General features: G+C 46.2%; 1 protein-coding gene across 1 annotated transcript in view; it reads left to right on the forward strand.

Annotated features, from left to right (window-relative positions):
• The first annotated feature begins 231 nt into the window (after positions 1-231).
• The window catches only part of LOC128843638 (antigen WC1.1-like), a 72,463-nt gene continuing 45,152 nt past the window's right edge, over positions 232-27,542 (forward strand). The window contains exons 1-2 of the mRNA XM_054040629.1: positions 232-292; positions 9,802-10,116. Coding sequence (XP_053896604.1) covers positions 232-292; positions 9,802-10,116 — 376 coding nt within the window. The remainder of the gene's footprint in view (positions 293-9,801; positions 10,117-27,542) is intronic.

Consider the following 27,542-nt stretch of genomic DNA (forward strand, 5'->3'; position numbering starts at 1 on the left):
GAATTGTATTGGATGTTTTAGCTGCACAAAGTTTTAGATAAACCCTCTGATAATGTCTAAAAAGGTGAATATTGTTTCTATTGGTTCCTTCTGACAGCTGATGCCAGCCTCTGAATCTATATATTTCCCTTCCACTGCTTTGTTGTCACTTGTCAGACACAGAGGAGCCCTGGTAGAGTATTTTGGTGCAGCCAGTGCAGTGTCAGGAGGGGACAGGTAGTCCGGCTGGCAATGAAGGGACATCTCTCCACTCAGCTGCTTTGGTTTCTCCTCTTTCTTCAGGACACCATGGGTAAGTGTCTGATTTATTTTACTTTATGAATTGGGCAGATGAGAGCTAGAAATAGAGTTTTGAATCCACTAGAAATGGGGTTTTATTCCAGACATCAATGAAACAAAAGGAAAGCAGGCAATTGGGTTTAAGTAAATGTGTGTGTGTAATTATCTCCCCGTTGGTTATTCTGAGAGAGGAAGTTTATATATTTGCAATAATCATAGCTTTGACCCAGTCCCAGACTGTGTGTACTTTATAAAATACCCCAGTCTTGTAGCACTGTGAGCCCAGAGTTGGTTTTAGTGGACTAATGGCTTCAGTGCTTAGAAACTCCTGATAAACAAACTAACCACAAGAAAAGCAAAGTGGGCTTCTGTATTGTGACCTCCAGCCTCATCCCCTGTCCACCTCTGTGCCTGTGTATGGGATCTGTGAATAATTCCTGATATACAGTCCATACAATTTAAAATAACACTGCTGTCCTGTGTGCATCAAACATGCCAGGCCAACTTCAGCAGGGTTTGAATGATCCACTTGTAAGACATTGAACTGTCCATTAGCAGCCTGTTCTGTGAGTTGCTACAGTCTGAGACGCTGCTGTTCTGTAGCTGCAGTATGAACGGGTGAAGCTGAAGATGAAAGTTAGATTTTAGAAACCTCAAATATTTTGCTAGAGATAAACCGTGGTATCACAGCTGGTATGTACAGATCACAGATAGCTCTGCAACGTCTGTTCCTGGGAGTGTAGGTGCTGAGGATTCCAGAGCAAGATCATTTTCTGGAGCAACTAATGTGGGGTTTGTACCTGAACGGCCAAAGAAATTCAAAGAGAATTAGCTGGAGTTTGATTTCGTGATAAAACTGACTTTTATGACAGGGAAACAGCAGAGAATTACACTGGGATTCCTGGATAAGCAGACTGACATGGCATGAGTGAATGCTCCATAAGAAATCATGGGGCCCTATTCTCCCCACAGGGTTGGAGTGACTCCCATTAGCCAAGATGGGTGTCCTTTGTACCCTGCATCAGATAGATTGGACCTAATATACATTAATGTTATTGGGGATATTTACCCTTATTGCGTGGAATATCCCCAGAAAAGCCTGTATGTAAAGAATTCTGTGCAGCTGAAGGCACTGAAAACATTAAATGCTGAGTATCAGAGGGGTAGCCGTGTTAGTCTGGATCTGTAAAAAGCAACAAAGAGTTCTGTGGCTTATGCTCCAGTACGTCTGTTAGCCTATAAGGTGCCACAGGACTCTTTGTCACTTATTAAATGCTGATGGGCTTTAAAATTCAAGCACATAAGAGCTAAAGTGACTCAGTAATGAGCCAGTTTCCTTTGCTTTGTTATATCTGGTGAGGCGGAGCAGAGGCAGGGGACTTTGTGTGTTTGTGTGAAGGGGTGGGGAGACAGGCAGAGGGAGAGAGAGACAGAAGTTATGGGCTGTGTTGGGGGTGGGGAATAAGGAAAAGTGATAAGCAAGCCTTGGATTGGTTGCTTGAGAAAATTTGTATTTTACTAGATCCTGCGAGGAGGGAAGGGGGCAAGTGGCTACTTCCTTATCTCGGGGTAGATTAATGTGATGTTTCCAAAGATACACAGCATGAAAGTTTAGAACCAACAGTGCAGGTACTTTGACTGCTTAGGGAAAAGAAATAAGCGCATTGCCAGAATTGTAAGTATGTGGGTTTTGGGTAATTCCTGGATCACAAGGTTTGTGGGAGAGCAGTGAATACACTATGACATGACATAGGGATTGCTGACTATAGGCTGCTTACGGGGTTGCGAGCTCAAAGAATCATAGAAGATTAGGGTTGAAAGAGACCTCAGGAGGTCATCTAGTCCAACCCCCTGCTCAAAGCAGGACCAATCCCCACCTAAATCACCCCAGCCAGGGCTTTGTCAAGCCGGACCTTAAAAACCTCTAAGGATGGAGATTCCACCACCTCCCTAGGTAACCCATTCCAGTGCTTCACCACCCTCCTAGTGAAACAGTGTTTCCTAATATCCAGGAACGGCTCTGGCTTTTTGGCCGCACCAAGCAAAAAAAAAGATGGGGCGGCCAGAACAGCAAAGCAAAAAAAAAAAACCTGCGGCACAGCCGGAGCGCGGGTGCAGGAACCGGCTGGGGGGGGAGGGGAGAAGGTGAGGGAGCGGGCGGGGGAGAGAGAGAAGGGGGCGGCCAGGGCTACAGCAGGGGCGCTGCCACGCGGGAGGAAAGAAAGGGGACTGCCCTGGTTCTCCGGGCCGCTGCCCCCTACAGGGCGGACGGAGTGGAACAAGAACAACAACAACAAAAAAAGTGGCCGTGCCGCCCTAGGATTGGGCGGAATGCCGCCTCCAACAATCTGCCGCCCCAAGCACCAGCTCTGGTCAGCGGGGAGGGAAGAAAGAGGACTGCCCCGGTTCTCCACGCCGCTGCCCCCTACAGGGCGGCCGGAGCGGAACAAGAACAACAACAAAAAAAAATCGGCCGTGCTGCCCTAGGATTGGGCGGAATGCCGCCTCCAACAATCTGCCACCCCAAGCACCAGCTTGCTCAGCTGGTGCCTGGAGCCGGCCCTGCTAATATCCAACCTAAACCTCCCGCACTGCAACTTGAGACCATTGCTCCTTGTTCTGTCATCTGCCACCACTGAGAACAGCCGAGCTCCATCCTCTTTGGAGCCCTCTTCAGGTTGCTATCATATCCTGCCTTACTCTTCTCTTCTGCAGACTAAACAAGCCCAGTTCCCTCAGCCTCTCCTCCTAAGTCATGTGCTGCAGCCCCCTGATCATTTTCGTTGCCCTCCGCTGGACTCTCTCAAATTTGTCCACATCCTTTCTGTAGTGGGGGGCCCAAAACTGGACATAATACTCATTTTGCCCACTCTGCAGCATCCAACCATTGACTAAAGAGGTTGTGATCTACCAGACATTGTGGTGATTCACATTGGCAGATATGATCTGGGCCTTATTCCTGGGTACACCTCATATGTTGTTTGGACTGCATCAGAGATTTGTGTCCTGGAGCTGGGATAGCTTTCTCTGATTTGGCTGAGCATCTGAATCATTGCTACAGCAACAATATGAAATCTATTAATGAATGTTGGAAGAAGATTAATCAGGAAATTGGAGTGTTCATGGCTGACCAGAAAATGTGCACTGACCTCGCAGATAAAGAACAACTGGCATTCTGCAAAAGGGGAATGCCCCAAAAAATTAAAGCAATTTGTGCTTACTGTTTAGCATCCTGTGGGTGAGTGAGTGTGTTATAAAAGTAGGTGAAGAGCTTGCACATTTCAGCAACTGTGGGGTTGGCAGGGTAAAGCTATGTGTGTTAACAGGGTATATTGGAGCATTGCTGAAAGAGGGCAGAGCTAAGGGTGAATGGGAAACCTTAACTCTGCATTTCCTGGTTGAGTTTTGCTCCGCTCGAAGTTCTGCAAGGGAACGACGTACCACCAAACAACCTTAACTCTATTAATGTAGCTTTTGATTGGTGCCTCACTTATAATTTTCTTTATTCTTTCAAATGCCTGTTCTTGTTGCTCTGCACATTGCCACAATACATCATTGTGTGTTAACTAGGGTGACCATATGTCCCATTTTGGCCGGGACACCTTTGGCCGGGCCCTTTTTAAGCCCTAGCCCGGATACCTTGACTTTTTTGGCAAAACTGCGTATCATCAGTTGGCAAAAGCAAACAGGAAAAATGCCCAATTTTGCCAAAACAGTGGGGTGCCCAGAACATTCGGGGAGCGAGAATCGGTGATGTTTGGGGGGGATGTTGCCACAAATACACCCCCACGGGCAGCTCAAGGCCCATGCCCCACCCCCACCAGGAAGCTGCACAGGAGTCTGGCCAACGTATCTCTGCTATTTCCTGCCCCTCCAATCAGAGAGGAATGGGGTGTCACATACTCACTCTGCAGCCCAATCAGAGGGCAGCGCTATTGGGGCCCTAATTCAAACTCTTGTCTGCTTTCCATGGAGATGGCGGGGCCAGCTGGGCTATGGAGACACGACTGGTGGGCCCCACACCCTACTGGACAACTGGTCTCGTAAGTGCCATCTGGGTCCCGCAGCATCCACTTATACAGGGCACCAAATGCAGCATGCCCCACCACCGCAGCCCGCACGCCAGCATCATGCCCCCGACCCCAGGCTCGTATCCTCTCCACTCCCTGTCCTTTGGGGCCAGTCCCCAGAGCCCTCTCCAGTCCCCCTCTCCCACCCCAACCAGCCTTTTTACCTCCCCAGTACACATCCCAGCTGCCACCCATTTCCCCAGGGCTGCTATCTGGAGTCTCCTTGGTCCCTCCCGCTACCCTGAGCCTCCTTCCTGCCCCTCTGCTATCCCAGTCCCCAAAGGGGCAGCACAACACTAGATGGATCATAGTCAAATAGCTTTATCTCATGGCTCCGAGCTCAAAAGTACTCACATACACTCGCACAATCACACTCTGCTTTGCTGCCCAGATCCCAGATCATACCCACTCTTCTTTCCCCTATCCCTGCTATTAGGTTCAATTGGGGGCATGGAGGAATATTGGGGGGGGGGGGGGGATGAGTGGCAATGCCAGGTGGCTCGAGCCAGCCCCTGTATCCTGTTTTCAGTTTAGGGAAATATGGTCACTTTAGTGTTAACTGTGTCAGGGGTTCACAGGCTTCTGATAGAGGTGCTCAGAATCTGGAAAGGTAGTTGGCCATCCTTCTAAATCACTGCACTTCCTTCACATCCTTTAATCCGGCATTTCCTTAATGGCTGTCAATTTCTCAGGGTATGGCTGTAGTCCCTCAGGAGTCAACACATTTTCCATTGTAGGGAGCCTCAGTTCTTCTCAGCTTCAACTTGTCTACATTTAGCTGAATATTCTACTCCCAGGACTTGTTTAGGAATTGTCACAGCTTGGTATCATGGTCCTGGGTTGCTTCTTTCTTGACATCTCCTCTTACAATAAGAATGTCATCAGCTGCAATCTTGATGCCTGGAAGTTCCTGTTGTGCCTGGTTCAGTTTACATTGGAACACCTCTGGGGCTGGGCTGATGTCCATAGGCATTTGTACCCAGTAGTATATGACAAAAGACATGGCAAAGGTTGTCAGGTGCCTGAATGTCTTATCTAGCTCAATATGTCAGAATCTATTCTTCACATCACAAACAAGGAGCACTTTTGCCCTGGATAAATCGGGCAGTATGTCTTCCATTGTTATGTGGTTTTGAATCAATGCAGATCCTCAGTTTACCTAAAGGTTTTTTCATCACTGCTGGGCTGCTGTTCCACTGTCTGCAAGTAATAATACCTCTTCTTTTCAGACTTGTCAGTTTCTTCTTACTTGGTTATGCCAAGGTTGACAGAGCTCTGCATTTCAGTAGTCTCACTGGCTACACATGGGGGCAAATTTCCAACTTGAGCTTGCCCCCTAGGTGCCCATTTTCTTGAAATATGTCCTTATATTCTATTAGACTGCACAGGGCCCAAGGTGACTGTCCTTCTCCTCTCTCAAGTTGAGGATAATGTAGTGTTGTACAGTGATCAAATCCATGGCTCACACTGCCCTGCTGCCCAGCAGTAGGTGGTACTCAGGTGTATCAAGTACTATAAATTCCAAACTATAATGTGTCTTGTTTCATGGATTTCTTACTGACAGCCTGCATTTGCCTACTGGCCTCAGAATAATTTTATTGTACATCACTAGCACTTGGTCACATTTCCCAGTCTAATTTGAATGCTTATCAGTGTTGCTGGCACTACGGTGTAGCTGGCTTTGCAGTCCAGTTGGAATTGAACTGGCCATTGGACTAATAGCATAGTTGCAAATATGGCAGTAGAATAGCTGGCAGCCTTCTTCTGTAGTGTGTGTACACTGAGAGTCTGAATATGCTAAAGTTATATTGCAGATATCATCTCCATTGGAGGTCTCTGCATCTTCAGTCATTGCATGTACTTCTCCTTTTTTCTTCCTGGTGTATCTGGGGCACTGGGACAAAAAGTAGTTCTGTTCCCCAGTCCCCTTGAATCATTGCCCATAGGTTGAGCATTTTTCTTTCTGCCTTTTGTGTTGCTTTCCATAGTGTATGCATTGGACGATGATGTCTGCATTCTCAATCAGTCTCTCTTCTGCTTCCTGGATTCCATTAGTTTGAGCTTATGTACTTGTTCTGCACTAGTGGCTGTCATTGTTCTGATCCTTTCCCTGGACAGTTCAGCTGTCCTTGCTATTTGGAGGCATTTCTTCAGGGTTAGATCTATTTCTCTCAACAATCTCTCCTGTAAACTGGAATCACATATCCCACAAATGATTCTGTCTCTGATTAAGGAATCTTTAAAGTCTCCAAAGTTACATGTGGATGCCAGAGTTCTTAGAACTGTAAAACGTTTCTCTTCCCTCTTCTGCTTCTTGGTTTCATGTTAAAAAAAACCCAACCCAGTATGTCTGTACAATCTCATTCTGTCTGGGGTTGCCAAGGGGATGCTATGAAGCACCACAGAGAAGCCTTTAAATACATTTAAATATATATTTTTTGTCCCAAGTCTGATACAGGCATTCCCACAGAGAGGTGAAAGGTCAGAAGAAACACCAACTTTATTAATCTGACTCAGTACTAGAGAATGAATCCCCTCAACAAAAGGGACACTGAGATGGGTTTAGAGCTCCTGGACCCCCTTAATAATCATTGTGCTCTGGGTAGGGTTGCCAACTTTATAATCACACAAAACGGAACAGATAGCCTGGCCCCTTCCTTGAGGCCACGCCTCCCTCTCACTACATTCCCCTTCCCTTGGTGGCTTGCTCTCCCCCACCCTCACTCACTTTCACTGGGCTGGGGCAGGGGGTTGGGGTGCTGGAGGGGGTGAGGGCTCTGGCTGCGGTGTGGGCTCTGGGTGGGGCTGGGGATGAGGGGTTTGGGATGTAAGAGGGGGCTCCAGGCTGGGGGGTGGGACCAAAAGATTTGAAATGTGGGAGGAGCTGCGGGTTGAGGCTGGGGGTTGGGGTGTGGGAGGAATGAGGGTTCTGGTGTGGGGCTGGGGATGAGGGATTTTGGGTGCAGGAGGTGGCTCCAGGTTTGCAGGGGCTCAGGGCTGGGGCAGGGAGTTGGGGCTCAGGGTTGGAGCACAGGCTTACCTTGGACGGCTCCCAGTCAGCTGTGCAGTGGGCTAAGGCAGATTTCCTGCCTGTCCTGGCTCCATGCTGCGCCCTGGAAGCAACCAGCAGGTCTGGTTCCTAGGCTGGGGGGGGGGCATCAGGAGGCTCCGCAGCACGCACTGCTTTCACCTCAGGCACTGCGGGAGTGTGGAGCTGGTGATCTGCTGGCCGCTTCCGGGGTGCAATGTGGTGCCCCAGGACAGGTAGGGACTAGCCTGTCTTAGCCCTGGAGCACCACCGACCGGGCTTTTAATGGCCCGGTCGGCGTTGCTCTCCAGAGCCGCCAGGATCCCTTTTTAGACTATGTGTTCCAGTCGAAAACTGAACACCTGGTCATCCTAGCTGTGGGGAGGGGGAGTCAGGAACCTAGCTGTCTCTAGGCTTGGTTGCCTAGCAACCCAATGAGTTCATCTGGGCCCAATAAAACCTCGCTACGTGACTGTGCTCCCTGATTGATCAGAAGAGCCGACAGATCACCATTTAAACCCTATAGCAACAGCAGCTCAGTGGCTGCTTAATGCATTCCATGCCTGCAGTCAGACCCCTGTCCAGCCCTTATTCCAGCCCTTGCCCACTCCACTCAGCCCTAGCCCTTGCCTGCCTCTGAATTCCTGATTCCTGGCTCTGACCATTGGCTTGCTCCTGACCACAACTCCTGCTCTGACCACTAGGATGCACCACCTACAGCTTAGTGTGTGGCAGGGGGTTGTTTTAGTCATGAGATATGCATATGTGTGGACAGCTGTAATTGAAGCTAGAGGGAGCCCTCTACTCTGAGGGCTCTGATGTCTTCTGACCCCTGGGATGGAGTTGCAGCCTCATTACTGGAGAATGAATGTGCTTTATAAAAACTAAATAAAAAATACTCAGCACAGATAAATCTGCATTTACACTTTGTAACCAGCAGGTAAATGCAGATGTTGGAAGAGCTCCTGAGACCATGGGACTGGAGTTTGTTAGTAATTTATATTTCATGGCAATGGAAAATTGAGGAGAGGAATTTAAGAAGAGGCAAATCCATGCTACTGTCAGACTGTGATCAGCTAATACAGAAATTAGATACAAAAATTCTCCAACCCGAGGGTGGGATCTAACCCCTGTAGTGGAGAGCAATGGATATGCAAATCACACTTCACTGGTGAGGAGAGTCTAAGGATCAAAGTGACCTTGCAAATGCTTGACTTGTCAGGAGGGTGGGGGAACTTCCCAGGGGGTACTGAGGGACAAGGGACTGATTCCTTTCCTCTAGAGGGCACCTAGTCAAACACTGCTTTGTGGAAATGCTGATGTGATCTCACAGTAATGTGATGATGAACTCTAGCACGTGGATAAGGACAGCATGCAGGGCTTAAAAATGCAATGGGAAGAGACTGGTAGCAGAGGTTTGGAGACACAGCGGCAGGGGTGCTGTGCCAGATTGTCTCTGACAAGGGGGTCAGAACATGGATTTTGCTTTCAAGAGATGTGAACTCACCTGCTCTTTTCTCTGTAACTATTCAAGGGAAGCCCAGCTCACTGGGCTTTACCAAAGTTTCACATGGGGTTTCTTATCAAAATGGTTTCTTTTATTTTATTCTGATTTTCCGTGTCTCTAATCAATCTTGTTTTAAGAAAACTTCTGTTGTTGGGGTAATTTCCTACTCTCTGCCCCCAAGAGACGGGTGTCACTCAGCCCTTAGGGAGAGGTGCTGAGAGGATAGGATTTTCTGAAGTCTAATACCCTGACTCAGTCTCAGGCCAGAGGCAGGGACAAAAGTGTCCTCTCCCATGAGGCAGTCTGGCAGAGGTCAGAGGTCAAGTCCACACAAGGGGAAAAGCCAAAGGACAATGATGTGGGGGTACAGGTGACACCCCCACTCTGTAATCCTTATGGGACACATTTACTGATCTGAGACTGGTGGGTCAGAGGTTTGGGGGAGATGGGAGCAGAGTTGGTAAGGAAAATGAGCTATGTGGGCACTGAGGGGTGAGCAGCAGTTTGGGGGAGGAGAGGACTAAGAATACATGGCTGGTTCTCCTTTACAGGTGGTTGCACATGAAGGGAGGAGCTGGTGCCCAATAGTGGGTGGGGCATGTTTTCTGGGGAGTGCATGGGGAGAAGGATTGATGGATGGACGGTGTGGGCCTGGTGAGGGAGGGGAGGAGACTGTCAGGACACTGCTGCTGTAAATATCCCAACAGTGATGGTACTCAACATCCAGTAGGCCAGAGAGGTGAGAAAGGAGGAGACCCCTCGTACTTTTGCCCTAGTGATAGGCCTGACTGGTGGAGCAGGGAGTAAACCCCAGGGCCCCTGTGAGATACTGTCCTGGTCAGAGGAATTATTAACAACAGTGTGGGGGGGAGGGGGGCTTTGTACTCTCTGTAACTCTGTTCTGTGTCTGTTTGAAGGTGCTGATGAGCTGAGGCTGGTGAATGGAAACAGCTCCTGTTCTGGGAGAGTGGAGGTTAAACACCAGAATCGGTGGGGGACAGCATGTGGTGGTAACTGGAACATGAAAGGTGCTGTGGTGGTTTGTAAGCAACTTGGATGTGGCTCTGCTCTTAAAGCCCTTAATCGAGCTCCTTTTGGAAAAGGATCTGGACCAACTTGGCTGTATCGAGTTAATTGTCATGGTAATGAGTCAGCTCTCTGGGACTGCAGTCATCAAGGATGGGGTGCATTCAAATGTAAACATGAAAATGATATTGGAGTGATCTGTTCAGGTAAGATGAGGGAGAAGGCAATGAACCCAAAGTGTGTGACATTCCTGGGCACTCAGAGCTGGACTGTGCCCTGCACTTGGTCCGTGTAGAGCCAACCAGTCTCTCCCTGAGCTCCCCGGGGCAGATTGGGGATGAGCAGGCTGCACCATCCTCTGGGCTGCCGACAGGGGACAGCTGGGACAGTTGTCATGGGCTAGGGGTGGGGTGGGTGGCCCCATTAGCAGGTTTATGCTGGTAGGTGCCTGGGTACAACAGCCCAGTGTCTCCTTGGGGCAGCAGCAGCAGCTGTGACCTGCCTGTGGCTGCTGGAGCTGGGATAGGAGCCAGAGGGGCGAGTGCTGTGGAACTTTCCCCAGAGTTCCCTGGGGCAGCAGGAGAGGAGCCCTGAGCCTGACAGTTCTTCAGATTAGGTCAGTTTGTACCTATTTTGGCCCCAGCTATGACCTATGGCAGCACAAAGGGGCCACAAAGTCACTAAAAGCCCTATCTCCACCCATTCTGAGCAAATACACATGGCATAAATGCCCTCCTCCAGAGGCCCTGAGCTAGAGTAACCCCCAGCAGATGGAGGTGCATTGGCTCCCATCTCAATCTCTGTGCCAGGTTCAGCACTGGTGCAAGGATATAGAAGGGTCAAGGGTCTCTCTCTCTAGGGATGTTTCTGGGTTTCCTGTGTAAAGTGAGTCCTGCAGCTGCACTGTCTCTTGTGATCTTGGTGCAACTGACTGAGCTGCACCATCCTTATTTCCCAGTATTTTTATACCAGAAATGCACAAGTGCAGACAGCAGCTTATTTGCATAATGTGAGGAGTTAAACATGGGAGTCTTGTAGCCACAAACTCATTCTAGTAGGCCTGTTCTTGTCTCTGTGGCAGCAGCTCTGGGCTTGTAAATCCTGAATTTGAGGGCCTGTCACTGCGGTTTGGGGACTTGGAGAATATCCAGAGGGTACAGAGGAACCTGACTGGCTATCTGGGAATTAGGCACAAGCATTTACAAGGCAAATATTGAATAAATGTGGAGTGGAAGCCTACCTGTCTGAGAAACCCTCATTCCCATAAGTCCCACTCTGGTGTACCCCATTTTGAGGGGTGTAACTCATTGTGGTCTCAAAGTGACCGATGAGCCACTTACATTGACTGTCCACTCACATCTATTATTGAAAATAATTTTCATCAGAAATGAAGAATCATTTCCCAGAAGTTACAGAGTCATTTATACTAAAGGAAAGGGTCACAAAGCATTTTAAGTTTCCTGCACTAATTAGTTTTGTGTCCTTCATTTCGGGTCTTTGTCACACATTGCATCCCAAGTCTGGGCCTTGGCAATTTGTGAGCTCTGCTCCCAGGCCACAGCCACTGTATAGTTGCCCAGAGTCTGTGCTAGGGCAATATTCACATGTATTGGCCTGCAAAATGACCCATTCCCCTTCCTGATAAGCAGTATGTTGAAAGGCCCCACTTTACCAACCAATAATCAGCTGAGCTTCTTTGCCACTTTCCTTGTCTCCCACCTGTCCTGCCTGCATGGCCCCTCTGTGGCCTTCATATCCTGCACCTGCTGAAAACCTGTATGGCCAATGATCCATATTGCACCAAGCCAAATACACCTCTACCCCAATATAACGCAACCCGATATAACACGAATTCGGATATAACGCGGTAAAGCAGCGCTCCGGGGAGGTGGGGCTGCGCACTCCGGCGGATCAAAGCAAGTTCGATATAACACGGTTTCACCGATAATGCAGTAAGATTTTTTGGCTCCCGAGGACAGCGTTATATCGGGGTAGATGTGTACATCACAATTCCCATAGTCTACATGCCAGGCAGAGAGTTATGTACACCGAGGCAGTAGAGGGGGAGAACCATGAAAATGGATGTGTCTCACCAAGGGAGAAGAGCAGAGATACCAGCATGGAGCATGACATTGATAGGTATTATTATCAAGTAGGATCCCTATACACCAGCTTTGCACTTCTGTTTAGAGCCATTTATGTCTGCACTGGTTTACACCAACATTACCCAGTCTTATCTGGAGAAGAAGAACAGAATAGATTTGCTACCCGTTCCCAAAGGATAAGACACATTACCCCTCAGGTCAATGAATATTTCAGATCTTACCCAAATACATGCTTACAACCAATTCTTATTAACTAATCTAAGATTTGTTAAAAAATAAAGAAAGAGTTTCTGTGGTTGGCAGATCATTATACATACAGATTAGGGCTGTCAAGCAATAAAAAAAAATAATCGTGATTAATCGCACTGTTAAACAATAATAGAATACCATTTATTTAAATAGTTTTGGATATTTTCTACATTTTCAAATATATTGATTTCAATTACAACACAGAATACAAAGTGCACGGTGCTCACTTTATTTTGATTACAAATATTTGCACTGTAAAAAACAAAAGAAATAGTATTTTTCAATTCACCTAATACAAGTACTGTAGTGTAATCTGTTTATCATGAAAGTTGAATTTACAAGTGTAGAATTATGAACAAAAAATAACTGCATTCAAAAATAAAACAATGTAAAGCGTTAGAGCCTACAATTCCACTCAGTCCTACTTCTTGTTCAGCCAGTTGCTCAGAAAAACAAGTTTGGTTACATTTTCAGGAAATAATGCTGCCCACTTCTTGTTTACAATGTCACCTAAAAGTGAAAGCAGGCATTCTCATAGCACTGTTGTAGCTGATGTTGCAAGATATTTATGTGCCAGATACACTAAAGATTCATATATCCCTTCATGCTTCAACCACCGTTCCAGAGGACATGCGTCCATGCTGATAATGGGTTCTGCTCGATAACCATCCAAAGCAGTGTGGACCGACTCATGTTCATTTTCATCATCAGAGTCAGATGCCACCAGCAGAAGGATTGATTTTAATTTTTGGTGGTTTGGGTTCCGCAGTTTCCACATTGGATTGTTGCTCTTTTAAGACTTCTGAAAGCATGCTCCATACCTCGTCCCTCTCAGATTTTGGAAGGCACTTCAGATTCTTAAACCTTGGGTCGAGTGCTGTAGCTATCTTTAGAAATCTCACATTGTTACCTTCTTTGTGTTTTGTCAAATCTGCAGTGAAAGTGCTCTTAAGATGAACAACATGTTCTGGGTCATCATCCGAGACTGCTATAACATAAAATATATGGCAGAATGTGGGTAAAACAGAGTAGGAGACATACAATTCTCCCCCAAGGAGTTCAGTTACAAATTTAATTAATTCATTATTTTTTTAACAAGCATCATCAGCATGGAAGCATGTCCTCTGGGATGGTGGCTGTAGCATGAAGGGGCACACAAATGTTTAGCATAACTAGCACATACCTTGCAATACTGGCTACAAAAGTGTCATGCAAATGCCTGTTCTCACTTTCAGGTGACCTTGTAAATAAGAAGAGGGCAGTATTAGCTCCCATAAATGTAAAAAAAACTTGTTTGTCTTAGCAATTGGCTGAACAAGAAGTAGGACTGAGTCGACTTGTAGGTTCTGAAGTTTTACATTCTTTTGTTTTTGAGTGCAGTTATGTAACAAAAAAAAAATCTACATTTGTAAGTTGCACTTACATGATAAAGAGATTGCACTACAGTACTTGTATGAGATGAATTGAAAAATACAATTTCTTTTGTTTGCCATTTTTGCAGTGCAAATATTTGTAATACAAATAATAATATAAAGTGAGCACTGTCAACTTTGTATACCGTGTTGTAATTGAAATCAATATAGTTAAAAATGTAGAAAAACATCCAAAATATTTAATACATTTCAATTGGTATTCTATTGTTTAACAGTGCAATTAAAACTGTGATTAATCGCAATTAATTTTTAATTGCAATTTATGATTTTTAGTTAATCGCGTTAGTTAACTGTGACTAATCAACAGTCCTAATATAGATATGAATAAATTCCTTAGGTCAATTTAAGTGGAGAACTGGCAAGGCTTCTGATTTGTAAAAGCCTTCTGGAATCAATTTAAAAGCTATAGACCATTAGACAATCCACGTATAGAATTTGGTCAAATTCTTCCATGAGAATTTGCAGGGTAATCCAGGCACACCTGGAGACCTCAGTCTTACTTCTTGAACTTCCCCTGGTGAAGTTTAAGTAGATCTGAAATAAACAGGATCAGGACTGAGACCCTTTATAGTTCCCAAGCAGGCTGAGAAGCCTTTTGTCACCACAGGTATTTCTTGGATGAAGAATAGGTAATGTACATTGTTGCTTTGAAGCTAAATTTCCTAGGCACACACGGGTAACTAGCTGCATTAATTAGCATAAGGTTATTAACAATTCAAGCACTTCATAGGTAGTTTGCTACAAACTTCAACGAGAAATAAAGACAATGATATTATTACACCACAAGCTTCATCTAATTGCTAATATTCCTTTTTGATCTCTGAATTAATAGAATATAGTAACAGATAGGAACAGAAGTTTATCACCTACAAGCTAATGCAATCACATTGTTAACTTCTAACAGATATAGGTAACCACAGACAAATACAATTAGTATCTACTTCTACTTCTCTAACATTTGCACGTTTATATTTCGAAGATTCTGGTCTTTGAGAAATTGGCCCTATATTTCTGGGCTGGAGTTTATTCAGCTTGCATATCATTATTATTACTGGTTTAGATTATGTTCTGTTTGCGCATAACAAGTGTGATCAAGTCATTATCACTTTCACCTGAGCAAACCACTAATTTTTATTTCTGTGATCAGTACCACTTTATTTTGAATACTCATTGGGCCAGAGAAAGAGAGAGCAAAAATGACTATAACCTGGTGGTTGGGGCAGTCAGCTGGCAGAGGGAGAACCAAATTCATTTTCCTGCTTACATTGAACTATTTCATTATTTATACACAATGGAACAGCTTCAATAGGAGAGACTGAGAAAGACCCACATCAGAATGCCTCATAGCCCAGTGGCTGGGGCACTGTTTTGCATATGGAAGTCTCAAGTTCAAACTCCTTCTCCATATCATGCACAGTGGGCAACTGAATCTGGGTCTCCCACATGCCAGGTGAGTACCTAAACTACTGTGCTAAAGTTTATAAGAGAGGCTCCTCCTCCAGCCATTTTGTAAATCTAGCTCTTCAAAAATGCCCAGAAACAAAATGTTTTGGGTAAAATAAAATGTTTCATTTGACTGAAAATGAACTTTTCTGATTCACCAAAATGTTTTGGATTTTTCAGATTTGGTTAGAATCAAAGTGATTTTTTTATCATTATTTTTCAGGCCTGCCAGAGAACTGAAAACTAAATTATTCACCAGCTCTGCTCATTAATGAGCAACTCCAATTCTTCTTGTTTATTACCCAGATTCCTAAAATTGGTGTATAGGCCATTAAATAATTGTGTCTTTCCACATCCTTTGATGCTTTGATTTATTTTATTCTCAACATCATGTTTTGTGCTAAAGGAGTGCTTATTTGTTCCCCCTTTTTCCCCTCACCTTTTGTTGTTAGTTTAATGCCCTCCTGACCAGGGCCGCCGAGAGCAGGTTCGGGCCCCGGTGAACAAAAATGTCGGGCCCCCCAGCAAGGGCGGACCGGCTAAACTGGGCCAACGATGGGGGGGAGCCGGGCCCCGGTCCCCCTTCCGAACCGCCAGGCCCCGGTAATTTGTACTGGCTTCCCCCCCCAGCTTCTCCCCCAACTCTTGTTGGCCCTGCTCCTGACTAGTCTAGCCAGCTTGTTCCCTAGAGCAGAGGTTCTCAAACTGTGGTCTGTGGATCACTAGTGGTCCGCGAGCTCCATTCAAGTGGTCCGCAGATAGTTCCCTCTAAGGTGAGCACCTGGGCAGCCACACACAAGAGAATGAAGGGCCACCCACCTAATTAGTGGAGCCATTCAGGCGTGGCTCCACTAATTAGGTGTCTGGGCCCTGGAGAAGATGCACATGTAAGGTGAGGTGGTGGCCTTGGGAGCAATAGGGGGTAGGTGGGACGGGGCAGTGGGGTGAGAAGAGAGGGTGGGGAGAATTTGGGATGTGCAGGGCTGCAGCAGCCAGAGAAAGAGGTGACTTTCCCCAGCTCCAGGGCTGCAGCTGTCTGGGAGAGACGGCCTCCTTCCCAGCCTTAGCTCTGTGGCTGCTCTGGTGGGGGAGAGACCCCCCTTCTTTCCAGCCCCAGCTCAGGGGCTGCTGCCGTGGGGGACAGAGGGCACATCCACCACATTAGGAAAGTAAGACTACTGATATTGAAATATGAGTTGTGTGCTTTTATTGGCAGAACAAAAAAAGTTAATTATTAAGTTGTTTTATTTTTATATAGCACTTTTATCCAAAGTGCTTTACAATAGTTAGCTAATGGTACAAACAACATTTGGAAAGATCATTAAGTGGTCCGCCAAGACCCTCAGCAATTTTCAAGTGGTCCATGAAAAAAAAAGTTTGAGAACCACTGCCCTAGAGGATTGGTTCCCCTTCCACAGAGCTGAAGGCCATCCAAATTGTACCATAGAATGTTCCACAAAACCAAAACTCTCTACCATACACCACTTACCTAGCCAGTGGTTCACTTGCAGAATCTTCTGCCTTCTGTTGTCCTTTGCTTGCAGAACAGGAAGGAGCTCTGAGAAGATAACTCAGATATTCTTCTCTTTCAGCACCTAAGTTCCCTGAAGCCATCTATAATCTGTGAGGTATCTCGGGAAGCAGTGTCATTAGTGTCAATATGCACATCACCAGTGGATCCTTGCCCATTGACTTCAGAAGACTATCCAATCTTGGAGTGATGTCTCATGTCTTGGTTCTGGAAAGACAGCACACCTCCTGTTTTCCAGCTGTCCCTTGCAGAATGTTCTTTCCATTCTTAGGTGTGGTCTACACCAGTGGTTCTCAATCAGGGGTCTGGGGCCCCCTGGGAGGGCGTGGGCAGGTTTCAAGGAGTCTGCCAAGCAGAGCCAGCATTAAACTCACTGGGGTTCAGGGCAGAAAACTGAAGCTCCATTGCATGGGGCTGAAGCCCGAGGCCCTGAGCCCCCACCACCTGGGGCTGAAACCAAAGCCTGAGCAACTTAGCTTTGGGGGGCTCCCTATGGCATGGTGCCCCAGACAATTGCCCTGCTTGCTACCCCCTAACATCGGCCCTGGCTATTATATGCAGAAAACCAGTTGTTGTGGCACAGGTGGGCCGTGGAGTTTTTGTAACATGTTGGAGGGGTGTGGGGGGAGGGGCAAGGAGGCTCAGAAAAAATAAGGTTGAGAACCCCTGGTCTACACTACAAACTTCTCCCGTCAACATAGCTTCCACCTCTCAGAGAGATGGAGTACCTATGTAAGCTCTCCATTCAGCATAGATAGCATCTAAATGCTGCAGTTCTGTATATGTAGACAAGCTCTTAATATATCATCTCCCAACAAGGATCATCTTGTCTTCTTTGGATGGCTGAAAATCTCTGTGAGCACCTTTGATTGTCTTATGGGTTTGCCTGAGCAGCCATCCAGAGGTGTGTCCCATACACCTCTCTGTTTCATTCAACCAGGTGGATCTTGAGAGATATTTTCTCCGATTTCAAAAATAGTAACAATTGGCTACTTCTAACTTTGAGTTATTCCTCCAGGTCTTCTTCTCCATGGTGGTCACAGCCTGCACACCTTGTCTGATTCCAGCCATGAAGAAAGCCACAGGTCCTTTTGCTTCTCATGGTTATGAATTGCCAAGCCTCCTCTCTGATTTCCTCTCTTTCTCGTTACTTTGGGACCAGTTCCTTCCTTCCTTCCTTGAATATGGAGTTGTGCTGCTTCCCGAATTTGGCTGTCCAAGAGCTCCTAGGCCTCTCAGGTGCTCCATAGTGTCTACACCTCTCCTTTTAAACCAACAATATTTTGTTTCAGGTCAGCCACTTTATTCTTCATACACAGGAAAACCCTTCTGGTTTCAGGCAGGAAAATAAAAATGGCACATCCAATCACAGTCACTGTTTTATCACCGGCCATCATGATATTGAGCAAAGAACTGTACCTAAAAAGAAACCTCACACAGTCCCTCCTATAGACCCCCTCCAAAACTCTCCTGTTTGCGGCTTCTGTTCACCTGCTCTGGAGTTCATCTGACAACTGATCTATATAGAAAGCCTCTCTGCTCAGCTCCATCCCTTTGCTAACAGAGAGAGATTACACATTCAGAGACTTCAGATACCAGGCTTATCAAAGATCTAAGGATCCCAGCCACATGGCCCTCATCGAGACAAATAAACAGACCTGTCTCACCTGGCCAGGCAGCCACACAATCCTCACTGAAAACAAATGGATGGGCCAAACACCCCTCACAAAGTCCCTCTAAATGCATGATCTGCAGCTATGCATTCTGAGACTCCCTGGATGAGGTCAGGGGTCGCCACCTGGCTGGGGAAAGGCAAAGGGATTTTTGGAGTTAGCACCACCAGCAACAGGAAGGGAGCTGTATCTGTCCTCTCTTCCAGTAATAAACACATGTTCTGTGAACTGTTGCTCTGTCTGTGAAGAAGATTGGGGCTAGGCCAACACACAGTATATGCCTGGCTATCTGTTTTTGGGGTTCCCAGCAAAGCAGAATCCCTCTCTTCCCCCAATCTTTGGGCAGAAAAAAAAATTGGGCAGGTGATTGTCTCCCTGACCATTGCAAGTTGCAACGACTTGGTTTTACATTACATAGGGGTACTGGGCAGGCCTTATTCACTGGGGAGCTGAGGATCTGTTAGCAAGGTTCCTTGCAGGGCTGATGAGCCAGACCCTCACATCCTCTCCTCATCATCCTCTCCCAACTCCACTTTCTTCTCTCCCACCCTTCCTCCTTCCTCCCACCCTTTCACAACCCTGGGGGCCATGTTGGTAATATTTGTTTTGTGGGTTTTGTTGTTCTTATGTCTATAAACATATACACACATTGAGCAAGCTCTGCAGCTGTGGGATTGTTGCTCGTGTTCAATGCTAGCAGTTACTCTGTGGGGGCTGTGGGACTATTTCATACCAGCACATTCACAAACTGATACTCAATCCACATCAGTTAGTGCGAAGGGAGGACAAGGGACCTGAATTTGGTTTCCTTGGTACATTCCATACTCCTTGGTACATTCCATACACAAGCATTTTACAGAGGGATCAGTTCCAGCAGACTTGGCACTTTTTACCTCAGGCAATGTCATTCTTTCCTCTCCCCAGTATAAACTCTGTTAGCTCCATCTCTTACATAAACACCATTAGAACATAAGAACGGCCATACTGGGTCAGACCAGTGTAGCCCAATATCCTGTCTCTGACAGTGGACAGAGCCAGATGCTTCAGAGGGAATGAACAGCACAGGGCAATTTTCAGTGATCCATCACCTGTTGTCCAGTCCCAGCTTCTGACAGTTGAAGGTTTAAGGAAACCTGGAGCATGGGATTGCATCCCTGACCATTTTGGCTAATAGCCTTTGATGGACCTGTTCTCCTTGAACGCATCTAATTCTTTTGTTAAACTCAGTTATACTCTTGGCCTTCTCAACAACTTTCATGGGTTGACTGTGGATTGAATGAAGAAATACTTACTTTTGTTGACTTGCATCTGAAGAAGTGAGGTTCTTACCCACGAAAGCTTATGCTCCCAATACTTCTGTTAGTCTCAAAGGTGCCACAGGACCCTCTGTTGCTTTTTACAGATTCAGACTAACATGGCTACCCCTCTGATACTTACTTTTGTTTGTTTTAAATCTGCTGCCTATTAATTTCATTGGTTGACCTCTAGTTTTTGTGTTATATGAAGGGGTAAATAACACTTTCCTATTCACTTTCTCCATACTATTCATGGTATGATAAACCTCTATCATATCCCCCCTTAGTCATCTCTTTTCTAAGAGGAACAGCGCCAGTGTTTTAAATCTCTCCTTATATGGAAGTTGTTCCATACCCCAATCATTCTTGTTGCACTTCTGTGGGCAATTCTAATATATCTTTTTTGAGATGAGGCACACATAACTGCACTCAAGGTGTGGTTTTACAATGGACTTATATATTGGCATTATGATATTTTTGTCATATTATCTATCCCTTTCTTAATAAATCCTAACAGTCTGTTGGCTTTTTTGACTGCCACTGTACATTAAACAGATGTTTTCGGAGAACTACCCATGATGACTCCCAGATCTCTTTCTTGATCGGTAACAGCTAATTTAGACCCCATCATTTTGTATGTATAGTTGGGATTATGTTTTCCAGTATACATTTATCAACATTGAATATCATCTGCCATTTTGTTTCCCAGTCACCCAGTTTTGTGAGATCCCTTCGTAACTTTTCGCTTTGGACTTAACTATCTTGAGTACTTTTATGTTGTCTGCAAACTTTGGCATCACACTGTTTATCCCTTTTTTCAGATCATTTATGAATATGTTAAACAGCACTGGTCATAGTACAGATCCTTGGGGGACCCAGCTATTTACCTCTTTCCAGTCTGAAAACTGACCATTGATTCCTACCCTTTGTTGCCTGTCTTTTAACCAGTTACTGATCCATGAGAGGACCTTCCCTCTTATCCCATAAATGCTTACTTTGTTGAAGAGCCTTTGATGAGGGACTTTGTCGAAGTCTTTCTGAAAGTCCAGTTACACTATATCCACTGGATCACCCTTGTCCACAAGTTTGTTTACCCCCTCAGAGAATTCTAATAGATTAGTGAAGTATGATTTCCCTTTACAAAAGCCATATTGATTCTTCCCCAACAGATCATGTTCATAGATGTGTCTGATAATTCTGTTCCTTACTATTGTTTCAACCAATTTGCTGGTACTGAAGTTAGGCTTACCGGCCTGTAATTGCCAGGATCTCCTCTGGAGCCTTTTAAAGAAATTGGCATCACAATAGCTATCCTCTAGTCCTCTCGTACAGAAACTGGTTTAAATGATAAGCTACATACCAGAGTTAGTAATTCTGCAATTTCATATTTGAGTTCCTGCAGAACTCTTGGGTAAATACCATTTGGTCCTGGTGACTTATTACTGTTTAATTGATTGATTTGTTCAAAAACCTCTGTGATGGGTTCCCCCACAGGTACCACCTGGAACTGGAGTACCACTGAGCTCTCTGATCCAACAGCCTGCGCTCCATCTCACACTGTGCTGCTGTGACAAGCTGCAGACATGCTCCCAATCTTACACTTCCACCAGCAAACACACAGGTAGGGACACACTCAGCTGCAGTTACATGCAGGCTCTCTGACCAGCCACTGCACAAACCAACAATAGAAAAGCTAAAGCCAAGGTAACTCTCAGCTCCCCAAGCACATACCCCCTCTGGAGCAGAAACCCAAAAGTATACCATGGGAACTGTACAGCACAAGCTCATAGAGGTCACACCCTCCCCCCAACCCACAATGTGGAGAGGAATATGCAACAGCCCCTCTAAGCTAAGACTCCCACACATTTCACTCCAAACTCACTGGTTTAGATTAAAACATAAAATAAATTTATTAACTACAAAAGATAGATTTTAAGTGATTATAAGTGATAGCAGACAGATCAAAGCAGATTACTTAGCAAATAAATAAAAACATAAACTAAGCTTAATGACTGGAGGATAGCTAATGTGAAGCCAATTTTTAAAAAGGGCTCCAGAGGTGATCCCAGCAATTATAGGCCGGTAAGCCTGACTTCAGTACCGGGCAAACTGGTTGAAACTATAGTAAAGAACAAAATTTGTCAGACACATAGATAAACATCCCCCATTATTATTGAGTTATCTATTTTTATAGGCTCTCAAATCTCCTGGAGCATTTCACAATCACCAATGCCATCCTGGTCAGGCGGCTGGTAGTATATTCCTGCAGCTATATTCTTATTATTCAAGCATGGAATTTCTATCCTTAGAGATTCTGTCGCATAGTTTGATTCATTAAAGGTTTTTACTGTACGACTCTATGCTGTCTTTTGCATATAGTGCCACTCCCCCATCATCATGATCTACTCTGTCATTCGTGTATGCTTTGTATCCCGGGATTACTGTGTCCCATTGATTATCATTGTTCCACCAAGTTTCTGTGATGCCTGTTACATTAATATCCTCATTTAACACCCGGCTCTCAAGTTTACCCATCTTAGTATTTAGACTTCTTAGCATTCATATACGAACACTTATAAAATTTGTCACTTGTTTTCTGTCTGTCATTATGTGATGCAATTGAATGGGACTCTTTTTCATTTCACTGTTTCTCTTCAGTTCTTACCTGTACTTTATCACCTTCTATCTATGGTGATAGGTTTTCCCAGATTACTGAGGGGGAGGGAGAGGGAGAGGGGGGGACTTGATCATGTTGTGTTTTGTATTGTTTAGAGGAACCCGTAAATGTTGCTGCTGACTCCACTTGGCAGAAGGGTTACATATGAATAACATTTTAAATTCAACCCTAATATACAAAATGGGCAATTCTGGTGAAAGTTTAATTTCTCTGACTAAAGAAAAACTCTTGTGCAACCTTAACTATCATGCTACTGCCATTCAAAATTTCATATGTCTCCATATTTCTCTAACTCACTTTCCCCCAAAACACTGTGTCTGCATTTCCTCTTGGATACATTTATTGTCCTCCCATTGTTGAGTTTTGGGGCTTTTGTTGTTGTAGTTGTTAACATAACGGTGTGTAGACGGAGTGTGACTGCCCCTCCCTGTCAGTCTTCGGGGGCAGTCATGCCTCCTCACTGTCATACAGGGGTGAAAGTAACATTAAACATGTACCAGTACAGGTGCCTGGCTCTGGGCCCCTGGAAGGGGCAGGGCCTTGGACAGAAAGGTGCAGACTTGGGCGGAAGGGGCGGGGCTGGAGGTTAGCCTCCCCCAGCCTGCCCATCCATGCTGCCTGGCCCATGCCATCACTCCAGTGGTGATTTAAGGGCCCAGGGCTCCGGCCGCTGCTGCAGTAGTGGTGGTGGTGGCCGGGAGCCCCAGGCCCTTTTAAATTGGGAGCCCGAGGGCAGCTGCCCCTTTTGTCCTGTCCCCCCCCCAACAGTGGCCTGGGGATGCAAAAGGGGCAGCAACATTAAAGCACTGCTGCGGCAAAGGACCCTGCTACAGGCTGGTACCGGCAGCCACTTTTTACTGGTACACCATACCAGCCCACTTTCACCCCTGCTGTCACATCCCTAAAATAGCGGTCAATGAATAAAACAGGGGGGAGATTAAAGGTCTCGGGAGTTCAGGTGCTCCGGCGGTGTGGAGCACCTCAAAGTCTATTGTTCAGGCCCTCATATAAGGCAAAGCAGCAAACAATCTCAGGCTCTCAGGTAGGGCAGAGCACCCAGCAGTCTGAGGCTATGACTACACTACAGAGTCTTGTCAACAAAAGTTATGCTGCTTTAATTAAACCGCTTTAATTAAACTGCTGTTGTATGTCTATGTAAGCAGAGTCTGGATATGCTCTCCCCTGACATCTAACGGTGAGCTGTGGAAAAAGACTTCTGAAGCTGATCTCATTTGCATGGACACACCCACCCTGCCTAGGTGCTCAGCATGATGGGATTGCTTGCCCAAATGATCACTTGTGGCTGGCGTTGGATCCCCAGTCTCCTTTTTATTGGGGAAGGAGTAATAAAGGGTTGCTATCCTTGTTGTGTGTACCAAGGGCAGCAGAACTGTACTTGGCATACCTCAATGGAAAGACTCATCCTCAACTTCACAGCACTCGCTAGGCAGGGGACATGGGTTCCAAAGCCAAATAAGTTAAGACAGGGTGGGAATAGATATGTGTGCTAGGTGGTGTGAGCCCTGTTTAGAGGTCCTAGACACCATTTGACCCTTTCTCTCTTCATGATATAATAAAAGAGTTCATTTAGAATAAATTGAGAGTCTTGTTACAGGTTCTAGAGCTGAAATCACTGATAGCTACATCTAAGTATTAGATCTCCTGTAGGACAATGTCTCTATTACAAAAGACTGCCCAGTGTGCACCAGCGGTGAGGCTCCCACACTAAGAGCAGAAATCATTGAGAGCTGTGTTAAGTGTGGGGGGAGGGGGCCCTGAACATATCTTGGTGAATGGGCAGCTGCTGGATAGGCATGGCAGGCAGCTAGCACGGCGGCTGACAGAGAGGCATAACTGGCAGGGAGGCTGATGGGGAGGCATGGCAAGCGGCCAGCAGAGATGCTGGTGGAGTGGTCCAGAGCAGAGCCCTGCAGAAGCTTGGCAATCGGCTGTTGGGGCAATGAGCGAGTGCCTGAGCAGTGCAGCGTGTAAGGTGCTTCCTTACTCACCCCTGCCTTCCACCCAGGGTGGAAGGTGAACTCTGTGGATGAACCTCTGAACTCTGGGGCTGCACTGGCCAAGGACAGCAACTGTGAGTAGCATACAGAGAAGGGACAGGCACATTAAAGTGACTTTTGGTTTGCTGGACTTATGACCCTGAGGGGAAAAGGACACTGCCCAACTTACTTGCGGGTGGGACTTTTGCTCATAGTTTGTGTTTATGAACTCTAGTTGTGGTGTTTTCCCAAATTAATGCTGAGTTAATTACCTCCTTTTATGAAAAGTTTTGCTACACTCAGACTCTGTGCTTGCGAGAGGGAAAGTATTGCCTCTTAGAGGTGCCCAGGGGGTGGTGTGTAATTGTCCCAGGTCACTGGGTGGGGGCTCGAGCCAGTTCTGTGTTGTATTGTCGAAAAGGAACCCCTAGATACTGAACCCGGCCCTTGTTGCTGCTAACTCCACCTGGCAGAAGGGTTACAGCTACACTATGCTCCTTGTGTTGGCAGAGTGAATCCATACTAGCAGCTCTTGCATAGACACATAGCAGTGAACTGTGGGTAACTATCCCATTGTGCAACTGGTTGCAGGGTGCTTTGGGAAGGGTTTGGAATGCCTCATGGGGCAGGTACAACATCACATGATGCAGGTTTCTCAATCCCATTGTTCCATGGGCATCCTAACTAGATTGCCAATCACTTTTCAACTGAAGTGTTTCAGGGGAAGGGGAGAGAGTATGTGACAGGGAATGTGTGTGAGAGGAGACAGAGACAGAGAGTGGGAGATATTGTGTGTGTGGATTGTATATGTGATAGAGACAGAGTGTGTGTTGGGGAACTGTGTGTGTTGGGGGAGAGTGTATCAGCATACTGTCTCTTTAAGTTCAGGCAGCAGCTTGAGCAACCAGTCCTGAGGTAGGGGGAAAGGGACACCCTGCCACACATCAGCCCCCAGCTCTGCAAAGCACAGCAGTCTCTCCCTCTTTCTCCCCCCAGCAGCAGCCCACTGTGTCTGTCTACTCTGCATGCCACTCTGTTCCTAGTGCCCGGGAGAGCAGGATTCCACATTAATGGTTCCTTCTGAGTTTTCCCACAGTCTCTTCAACTGCCAGGAGAGGCATCCTCAGCAGCTCTGTGAGCTTTCCACGCTGAGGAATGTCAAAGCTTCCCAGAGCTTTGAAAGGGGAGGGGTGCATGCTTGCATAGCTAGATGCAGGGCAGCAGACTTCAAAACTGTGAGCAGAGCGGTCACGGCAGGCATTGTGGGATACCGGGATAGGCCAGTTATGGTGACATAATGAAGGGCAGCATCTACACTGATGCTTTGTCACTTTATCTTTGCTGCAAAAAGCCTAAAGAGCTTTGGCGTTTGGTGGGGGAAGAACAGTAAAGGGTCTAAGAGCCCAGGCCCTCAAGTAGGGTGGGGCACAAAACAGTCAAAGGGGCTCTGGCCTTTGGTCAGGGCAGGGCAGTAAAGAGTCTAGAAGCCCAGGCCCTCAGGCAGGGCGCAGCACCCAACAGTCTTACTTAGGGGCTCTGTCCTTTGGTTGGGGCAGAACGGAAAAGGGTCTAGGAGCCCAGGCCCTCAGGCAGGGTGCGACACCAAATAGTCAAAGGGGCTCTGACATCCTGGCTCTGACAGATGGCAGATAAATGCAGGCCTCCTGGCCTAAGGTGGGGAGGCTGCCACCCCAGGGGTTGGGTTGGTAGCAGAGGGGTAGGGAGACCTGGATCCACCCTACTCCTTCGGGTCCCAGTCTAGGCCCCTAACAGTGATGGATCAATCCGCCACTGGGTCAGCAGGGATCCAGCCACAACACACTGACCTGGCTTTAGGCAGCAACGCAGCGAGACTACAGTCAGTTGTCCCGGGGCTTTTTCCTCCCCTCCCTTTGGGCTGTACCTGGATCCTGTCCTCCGTCTCACCGGGAGATATGGCCAATGGAAGTCCCAGCAGCTCCTCAGACTCTGGAGTGGCAGGCAGCTCTGGAAGCTCAGGCAAGTCCTCAGGGCAGCAGAGGTCATCCTTGACATCCTGCTCTGACAGCGCAGTGGGGGAGACACGTCTGTCTCCTTCGGCAGCTCCAACACAAGTGATCTGCAGGGCCCACCTCCTTGCTACACAGTGTCATTAATTCTAACATAACTTTTCACAACTCTTCCCCTTTTAGCAGTAGCCCAAAAATGAGTATCTTCTTCTGTACCTGGAACTTGAGACCTAGCTTCAGAATTAGTGACAGAATGAATTTCCTTTCAACTTTGTGTTCTCTTCTTTTGCCTTGGAATTAGGGGTTCACTTCTGAGATGTCAGCTAGGACCTGAGGGCACATGTCTCAGAAGCCTGGCATTTTGAATCAAGATATAATCATCCTCTTTGTTTCTAAACATAAATTAGTTTTTGGACAAGTTTCTAATGATAACACATTGCTCATTTTTTACAGGCTGAGTCCAGCATGCTCAGCCTTGTAATGCTAGCAACATAGACAAGATCCCCAAACTGGAAATCCTGGCTCTTGATAGCTCAGTGTTCTTGATCAACTTTTTGCTTAATTTTCTCTTTATACACATTGCTGTTAGAAGTTAGGCAGGGAAACAGTGCAGATTTCACATGAGAACTCATTTAGCAGGGGTTTCCCCTGAAGCTCTCCATGTATAGTTGAGCAGTATGCCATTAGTATTTTTGGCTATTCTTTCTCCCAGTCCTTTCCTTCACTATTAGCAGTATTGAAAGCTTTTTTCAAGTAACAATGAAAATTCTCTATCTATTTGAATCAAATGGAAAGGTCCTTCTGTGTTTGTTTCCACAATCTTGAAAGAATTTTTCAATGAAATTATTCACAGACTGTTGTCCATTCTCTGTAATGACTTCAAAGGGCTCTCCCAAACTCTCTCCTTGAGTTCTTCTCATGGTTTTTGGTGTGAAATCTGTGATTAAAAGTCCCTTGTAGTGTGATGTCTAGCAGTCAGTTGTGAAAAAAATGAAATATTAATGTATGAGTCCCAACCAGATCTAGACCTAGTTTTATCCACAGATCACGTGGTATGTCTAAAGATTGTAGCAGGCAGTCGTCACACAGAAGTTGATTTATTACAATTTCTGATCAAGTATTCAACATCTGAGTGCCAGAAAAGCCATACAGCACAAAATGTGTTTAACAAAAACAAACAGTAACTGGGGTCATCTTGGAGATTGGAATCACAATCCAATCTCCTTTTAATACAATACCTT

The sequence above is a fragment of the Malaclemys terrapin genome, chromosome 1 (genome assembly GCF_027887155.1).
Source record: "Malaclemys terrapin pileata isolate rMalTer1 chromosome 1, rMalTer1.hap1, whole genome shotgun sequence".
Lineage (NCBI taxonomy): Eukaryota > Metazoa > Chordata > Testudines > Emydidae > Malaclemys > Malaclemys terrapin.